Source organism: Sturnus vulgaris, chromosome 11 (genome assembly GCF_052056855.1).
Source record: "Sturnus vulgaris isolate bStuVul1 chromosome 11, bStuVul1.hap1, whole genome shotgun sequence".
NCBI lineage: Eukaryota > Metazoa > Chordata > Aves > Passeriformes > Sturnidae > Sturnus > Sturnus vulgaris.
This window is the reverse complement of record NC_142253.1, coordinates 11,037,937-11,046,650: the sequence shown is the minus strand read 5'-3', so window position 1 is coordinate 11,046,650 and position 8,714 is coordinate 11,037,937. Positions and strand designations below refer to the sequence as shown.

Genomic DNA, 8,714 nt, shown 5'->3' with positions numbered 1-8,714 from the left:
GGTACTGGAGGGATAGAGTACTCCATGGGGGAAGCCTGTTTCCACAGCCTGGGCGCCTGGCATGACTCAGGGCTTCCACAGACACCTGTGATGGGAGGATGAAGAAGTGCACTGTAGGGAAGGGGGGCCAGGCTGACAACCCCCATGCTGGCCAGCACTGCGTTACAAGATGCAGCAGATATGAATTCAGGCAGATCTAACCAAGCAAAGCCTGCACTCAGGTCAGTGTTCAGACACCCAGGAGGTGTGTTTTATTGCAAAGAAAACAAAACCACAACCCTGTTATTTCCAGGGCCAGACACAAGTGTTTCTAAGCGTTCTCCGGCAGCAATCCCGAGCAGTGGCCAGGGCTTGCAGTTTGTGTCCAGCAGGAATGAAGGTGTTGAGAACGGCTCAAAGCCTGGCTGTCAGCATAGATGAGCACATGAGGCTCTCATGAGCCAGCACAGATGAAGGTGCTTGTTATGTCCGACTGTTGGAGCTGTCCCAAACCTGCTGTGAAGGACAGATGTGCTCCTGCATGGCTGCAAAGGCAGACGGGAACAGATGCGTTACTGATGGCAGTGGCTGCAGTGAAACCCTGCTGCAATGCTCTAAGGTCATGCTGCAATAGTCCTTGGGATAATGTACTTTCATTTCACACCATATCCTCTGCCAGAGGGATCCTTAAAGTGTCTCTTGAACTGTATTCTCAAGCTGCATTACATCCTTCACAGCACAATTACTGGGTCACTCCTCATTGCTTCTTTCCACCCCACATACCCCAAGGCGGTGCAGAGGATGCAGAGTCCTAGGACATGTTAGACTCCATGTTACAGGCACAGTTCCAGATATCTGGGTGACACCTCGGAGTAATCTGCAGGGTGGCCATCCCAGATCGCATGTGGCCAGGAGCCCACACAGATGGAGAGCCACTCTGATCTTGGCTGTGCATCCAGACGATGCTCCCTCTGAAGAACCACCTCCATTTCAAGGCAGAGTCCCTGCATTCTAGCCGTGGTCCCAAGGAGCAGAGGGAGCAAGTGGCAGACAAAGCAGGAAGATGGAGCTGAGACTGTGTTGCTACCCAGGACCTCTATACTGGTGACTCCAGGGAATGTCCCATCTCACTCCTTTGCAGACAAGGACATCCTCACACAAACCACCCTTGACATGCCTGGTACAAGCCCCTCTGCTCACAGTCGAGTCCTGCAGCCCCTCGTGCATAAAGCAGATTATCCTAGGCATGTCGCAGGAAACAAACCCAAAAGTAAAGAGAAAAGTTCTCTTTTTTTTTTTTTTTTTTTTTTTTTTCGTTTCCAACTCCCAACCGCCACCAGGTGTCAGTGCGACCAAACATTTGGCAGATGGAATTATGGTGATATCCGAGTAGGTGGCAAAGTTTTCCAGGAATTGCTTTGTCTCCTGCATCTGCTCTGTTGTCTGGCACACTGCTCTGAGAAGTCCAGCTTTCACAGTTTTTATTAAAAAGAAGTTTAACTACATTAGGGTGATAGAAAAGCTTCCTGTTACAAATGCTAAGACAAAGGTTTTCTTCCTCTTTACGCCCTCCCTGTGCAGAGCTGGAAATGCAAGCACTGGACAGAGTAAAGTGGGCTACCAAAAGCCTCTCTACAGTGCTTCCCAGCCTGCAGGTCCCCGGAGATGTCTCTGCAGGGCTGGCAGGAGAGGGACAACAGTGCAATTGACTTGACAAGATCAGCCTAGTGCAAAAAATTATACAGAGAAAAAACAAACTGTAAAAGGATAAAAAGTACCACCAGACTAAAGTGAAATTCTATCAACCAGTAGATTTCTGAAGCTAAACTGGGATCATACAGCCAGGTGCACCCTGCCAGAGACAGCAGAAAAGTGTCCTCAGCCTCACAACAGCCACCCTTAAAGTGTCTCTCAGATCACCTGGATGCTCCAGACAGAGAAAAGCATCTCTGGAAAATCCTCCAGGCCCCGAGAGGCCAGAAAAGCAAATTAGAATTTGCTTGCTAGCAACTTGCTAGCTGATTATTAAGCCCACATAGCCCCCTTGGTTTCTTTAAAGTTTGAAGACTTTACACGAGATTGGGAGGTGCTAAGCCCAGCCAAAAGCATTGCTTTGTCAGTGCCTTGTTGTTTCTCTGAATTAGGATAGTGGAAAGAAAACAAGGCAGCAAAGCAGCTCTTAGCAGGGATATGCACCAAGGAAGCGATTTGTGGGTGAAATGATTCACATCTGATTGGTGGCATTATCTTTTTAACAGCCGTTGGGCATTAAAAACATATTTGATGAGGATTATTGGACTTGGAAAGATTTACACGGTGCAGCTGCCTAAAGGGCACGGACATACTAGGCCCCATTATGCTAAGTGCTATAAAAACTCAAATTTTAACTCCATGCTTTAATTTACTCACCATAACAACAATTTGCATTTAATCCTGTGAGCCCCAAAGTGCCTTCAACACAGCCAATGGACCTGAGCAGTTTTACTGCACAGATCCATCAGACTCAGGAGGAGCCATCAGTGAGGGGTGGTCAGAGAGGGCCATGTATGTACATGGACTGTCCCCCACTACCAGCTGCTGGGGCACGAGAAGGAACTCTGAGCATCTCTGCAACCCTACCAAGGTACAAAAGGAGCTGATGATCACTGTCTCCTACATAACACCAGGAAAGATATGGAGGCAGGCTAAAACCACTGAAAATTGGAATCTGGATAGGAAACCAAAGGTTATCACCTTTCTTGAATCCCTAACAAACTGGTATCAGAGTGGTCCTACATCGAGGTGATCTGTGATTCAGTTTGTATGCAAAGCGCTACACAAACTGCAACAACAGACTCTTGCACCTTGACTTCAGGCACTCACCCCAGGGAGGAACATGCTACAGGTCTCTATACATACAGTGATAGATTTACAGGCTCAGCATCAGGCTGCACATCTGGGGCCTCTGTATACAAAGGTCCCCTTCAAGACCAAGTGTGAAGCTGCATCTCACAGGAAGCAAGCATGCAGATCACCGCTAGGGAGAGAAGTACTGGTGCCTCTGACAGAAGCAAGTCCCTCAATCCCTCAATGACAGAAGAAACAAATGTTCTGGGATTTCAGGCTTGGCAGTAGGCAGGGCTCAGAGAACAATTACACATATTCACGTGCCTTTAGCACACATCTTCAGGGAGCTGGAGCCTCAAAGTTGCCTGAGGCATGCCTGAGAAACATTCATGGGAGAGTTCTTACATCCGATTCTCATCTCATCAGAACTGGCTCTTACACTCTTTAAATGCAGTGATTTTAAAGATGTTACCCTGATTTACACCTGTGGGATATTAAACACTTCCACCCTTCTCTCAGGGAAGGATGCTGAAATTGAAACAAAAGGATGAGAACATTACTTGTTTCCCTATTTAAAAAGTTTCACATAGTCTTCATATTTACTGCAAAATGACCAACTGAAACCATAATATCCTGAAAAACAGAACTGGAGTGGAAAAGGCCAGCCAGTTTAAAACTTACACTTAGACAAGGGATATTTTCCTGCTGATTTCCCAGGCTATTGTGAAAGAGGCATGTAAACATCATTTTTGAGCAACGCTCCAACCTAAAGCACATTTCCATCTAAAATGCTGCACCATGGCACTGAATTCTCTGCAATCAGTCAAGCAAGGGTAAAGTGCTCAAACTTTGCAAGCTCAGCTTGGAGTTGTGGAGCTGAAAAAAGGAGTGGGGCTGTTTGTGGTACTAGGGGTGAAATGAGATGACAGTAGGGAGTGGGTGGGAGGGGTGTTTTCCCCAAATGTAAACATCAGCTCTCATACAATTAGTAGCTGAATGCTAGAGCACTAGAAAACCTGTTTTCACATGGGGAATGCAAACTCTGCCCAGGAGATTGACGGAATCGTGGCTCCCCTCCATCCAGAATGCACAGGTTTTACTGCACCTGCATGGATTGAATGTGATCTCAAGGTCAGCATCTGGAAAGCGAATTTACTCCCCAAATCTGGATTCTCAGTGGCAGGCAGCCCCACCATCTTGTTTCTCCAATCCAGACAGTCTCAGCCACTACCACAGCCACTACCACTATACAGTAAGTGCATTTAAAGGTGATGAAAGCATTGGTGCTACTGATAGGAACACACACGGAGATCTATAAACCCACCCCTCCCGCTTCCCTCTGTTCCGTGATCCTCCTGGCTCCAAGCCTCAGATGCACGCTCAGGACTTCCATATGGAAAACTTGCCCAAAGACCTGTTCAAAGGTTTTAAGAAGTTCCTGAGAAGCCACCTGATCCCATGGTCCATCAGTCAAGATAGGAGAGAAACAAGTGTGTTTAAGAGGGTGGTTCCCTCCTTCCTTTTTCTAGAGATGCGTGTCTTCCTCAAACACATCCACATCCTCGCTCGCCTGCTTGTTGATCAGGACATCCCAGCTGTCAGGGCCATTGATGGTGTTTCCACCGTTGACACTCGGCTTCTTCTCCTGCATTTCTGACTGGCTGTCACTGGCCACGTCCAAGGTGGGGTTGTCATGGCAGCCGTTCTCAACAAAGCGCAGCTCCTCGCCGTGAGACTGCCAGGGACGAGAGGACACAAACGGAGACAAAGGGGGACAGGTGTTAATGCTGCTGAGAAGCACAATCACACCAGGCTATGAGGGTCACTGAGAACTTTGTGGAGTCGGTGGGAAGAGGTAGATTTATTCCCAGCCCAACCCTCACACTGGAAATGAGCTGTCCTAAGCACATTTGCATCTCTCTTATACCTGAATGAACTCCACTGCTGCTCCAGCAGTGTATCCAGAGATACACTAGATGTCCCATAATTGGGCAGGGGAAAACAACTGCCCTCTTAACTTTCCAATCTCCTTCATCCCAAGGGCTAAGAGTCTGGCTATCTTCTCCACCCACCCAGTGCTCACCATGTTCTTCATCTTGGGCAGGCGTCTCTGCCAGCAGTTGTAGATGAGCCCCAGCACGATGATGATGGCACAGATGGAGCCGATGATCACCAGCACCACAAAGAGCTTCCCATAATCACTGCGTGTCTGGTTAGGGTGCGACTGGCAGCTTGTGGTGGTCGAGTAGTTCTGGATACCAATCTGGAAGGAAGGAAGCAGTACACTAAAAGTCCTGACCTGCAGGCACACAGAGTCCTGTTCAGACTCTCCAGGGTCCAAGTACAGGACTATGAATGTGGGTAGAGGAACTAAAAGCCAAGGTTGGTAACTATACATAACACTATTTTCCATGAAAGCTGACACATCAGCAAATGACAGTAGGCACAATTTTATTTTGCTCACCTGCACAAGGATATCACACCTTTGTGTATGGCAAGGAGGCTTTCGTGGGCAAAACTGTCCAAAATTAAGTGTTCCCAAGACAAACTATGGACCACTGATTGGTGCTGAGGCTTTGGTAACTGCTTGGCAGAGAATGTAACCCTAATAAATAGGTTTCCATTAAAGCTTAAGACCTAAGAGGGTATAGTGGTCTTTACAAGGTCTTGAAAGTGCACAGCTGCCCACTGAGCCTAAAAGCTTAGGAATAGCTGCCCTAGAAACTGGCCCCCTGTGGCTATCAGCAACCAGCCCAGTGTTGGTCCCAGTGACTTGGCAGATTTGAAACAGGTTATGTATCAATTCAATAGTAAGTGTGGCAGGTGTAAAAGAATATTCTCCCTCCTCCTTGCAATCTCATGCTTGTGCAAGGGAATCACTCTGAGCAGAGTTTCGTTACTGACAAAGCCAGAGAGTCAGAGGCAGGGGGCAAGGAGGCTCTGGTAGGACTCACATTAACATGGGGCCACAGTTGCAAAGTCAAACCTTGCATCCACATAAATCCTTCTTTCTGGACAGTTCTAAGTGCTGATACTTCAGTCACACAATTTCTACAAGGGTTGGCTTTTTGCACTTTCTCTGGTGTAAGCCAATCAATACACCACTGAGCACTTAATTTGCTTTGTCTAACTGCACAAGTTTGTTAGGTCAGGGAAAAACCTGAGAGCAGACAGCCAGCAAGGCAGTGGCCCAACCCTGCTGCTAAAATCAGCAAAATTACTCCAGTGGTTGGGGTAAAAAATTCAAGCAGAATCAGGTCCTCAGTGCCTACACACCCTGTAGGACAAACAGGAAAAGACAGAGATCATTGGACTGATTTGTCCTGATCTCTATCCTCTTCCAAGCTGCCCAGGGTTAGAAGGGAGTATGTGTGGCCTAGAGGCAGCTGGGAGAGGAGTCTGGCATTCATTGACCCAGGTCCTCTGCTGCCCTTGTGGAGGGAGTTGTTTAAGGAGTGAAATGCAGATCCTGGAATTATGGAAGGTGTGTGAATGTGTCAAGAGAAGCCCATGTATGTAAAACAGCTGCAGGGCGAGCAGGGCCAAATGTGGGGGTCTGTAGCACCCACACTGCTTTTGACAATAGTATGGAAGGGGTGACACTGAGAATCCCAAAAAAAATGAATGTGTGAAAAGCAGTCTCACAACCAAGGCAGACAAGCAGGGAGGGAATAACCCATAGTTACTCTCCTAAAAGGAGCAGACATTTGATGGCCTGGCTACTACCAGGGAGGGGAAAAGGGAGTTTGCCAAGTGTCTGACTCATCTGTTTGCCTGCTGTGGGGTCAGCACTTGGTTAGACTGAGACATGCTCCCAGTTTTCAAGTTGCTTATTTTAATTGTATAACCGGTCTTAACAAACGGATGCAGGCAGACAGGCTCTTACCTCAGCTAAGCTCCTCTTAACATCCCCCAGTGCCATGAGAACATCTTTTGTAGGGATAACGCCTGTAAAGTAGAGGAAGAGATCAGTGCTGCTCTCAGCTCAGGTTACTCAGATGTATTCACAGTCTAAAATCCCCAGCAGGATGGAGGCAGGGAAACACACATTTTTGTTCCATTGGTGTTTTATATCAGGAGGCTGAAAGAACACAGGATCACAGACAAGGGTAACTCCAAATACTCTTTAAAGGAGTAAAAAATCCAGGGATGAACTGATATCAGAGCTTAGGTACCCTCTCCACCACCAGAGAAGCTCTTGGGATCTGTGTCTGCTCTGGGAGCAAGCAGCAGCACTCAGAAAGTCATGGAGACAGGTTCAAAAAGGTCACAGAGACCATAATGTCAACATTAGACATCTCTGTCACTAAGCAGGCAGCAGGAGCAGTACAGGAAAAGGACCCCTGTACTAAAACGGGAATAAAGAGGGTAAAATGTTCCAGTCCAGCACATGTTCACTGTCAGCTTTTGTTTCTTTGGGGATGAGGGAGGGCACTTTGAACCATCCTAGTTCAGACATGACTTAAGAATTGATAGTTTAGGAAGTGAACCAAGAGCAGGCTGTCATCTCCTACCATGGAGGGGAGCACATAAGCATCAGCAGAAAGCTGACAGATGCTCAGGGAAAGGCAATCCAGGGAGGCAGCAAAGCTGAAGGCAAAGTGCAGAAGATGGAGTTTTGTGCAAGTAGTGAGGGACAACACAGAAGGCAGATGTGAAGAAAGATGTCCTCAGTCCCTCTCCATCCCTCAAGTCCAGTGAACATTGAAAACTGGTGGAATTGAAATGGACTGGAAAGCAAAAGCTCCTTCCAACATGGCTGTGTACCTCCATTTGGGAGCCCCTTAAATACACTCCCCACCACAGAAAGCTCCTTCTGCCAGCACTTACCCTGTTCCCCTGCCAGCGTCATCAGCAAGTGCTTGTCATTCTCATTGGGTTTGCTCAGAGAGATGAGCCAGCGGTCCTGCAGCCCCTCTGCCTGCCTGGAGAAGGCATCCTCCACCAGTGCCAACAGCTGGGGACCCCTCTCCAACCGAAATTCCTCCTGCCACAGGAAAGGAACCTTGGTGAGTGCATGGTAGGGACAGGGCAGCTGTAGCACTGCAGGGCTGGTACAGCTGAGACCTCACAAGAGCCAGCAGTGTTAAACCTGGCACAACCAGGCTGGACCCACAAACATCTCCTGAGGCACCAACCTTCCTCCTCAGCTCCTGTGGCTGCCATATACCCCACACCAAGCCCAGCTCTGCTGGCACCCAGAGATCCTAAAGCAAACATTATGGTGTCAGGTGAGAAGGAAGGAGCCAGGCTCTTCCCCACAGCCAGCGCTGGGTCAGCAGGTGCTGCTCAGCCTGACGTGCTCCAGCCATCCCTCAGCAGGCTCCTTTGCTGCTTTCTCACTCCTGTGTTTCTATTCTCATCTCCAGTTGCCATGCCAACCTGAAGGCCACACAGATGATTAATAAAATGGAGAGTTCTTGTTGCCATGGCAATTTGAAGCGCTCAGGGCAGGCACAGGCCTGTGCCAAAAATGGCCTAATTGGAGAAGACATCGATGACTGGAGCCTGAATCACAAGAGCCTGGCAGTGCCTCCTCTCATCAAATTATGGGTGTTGGTATGGGGAGGCAGGAGGAGCTGAGTGAGGAAGCAGCACCGTGATGCAGCACCATGATGCTCAGCTCCAGCTCCAGCTCATGGTCTCACTGCCAGCCTGAGGCTCTCTTTTGGGGAGAGGAAAGGGGAGCAGAGGTTGCAGAGCACTGATCAATTCTCCACGATGGAGAGGAGGGAGCAGTGAAGGAGCCTGAATGCACCTGAGCCAAGGTGGAGGTCACCTGCCAATGCACAGCCAGGTACCACTGCTGGGTCACAGCCTGCAGTCCTCACTTGGGCGAACTTTCCAGGCAAGCTGAGTGGGAGATTTGCCCACAGAGAAACTGAAGTGATTCTCTTGCCTGGAGCCCA

At 48.6% G+C, this 8,714-nt stretch overlaps 1 protein-coding gene across 1 annotated transcript in view; it reads right to left on the bottom strand.

Moving 5' to 3' along the window:
- Positions 1 to 1,262: 1,262 nt before the first annotated feature.
- Positions 1,263 to 8,714, bottom strand: part of PODXL2 (podocalyxin like 2) — a 30,938-nt gene continuing 23,486 nt past the window's right edge. Inside the window, exons 5-8 of the mRNA XM_014871873.2 lie at positions 7,636 to 7,792; positions 6,692 to 6,753; positions 4,889 to 5,068; positions 1,263 to 4,540 (exon numbers count right to left, since the gene is read on the bottom strand). Of these exons, the coding sequence (XP_014727359.2) occupies positions 4,331 to 4,540; positions 4,889 to 5,068; positions 6,692 to 6,753; positions 7,636 to 7,792 (609 nt within the window). The 3' untranslated portion in view covers positions 1,263 to 4,330. The remainder of the gene's footprint in view (positions 4,541 to 4,888; positions 5,069 to 6,691; positions 6,754 to 7,635; positions 7,793 to 8,714) is intronic.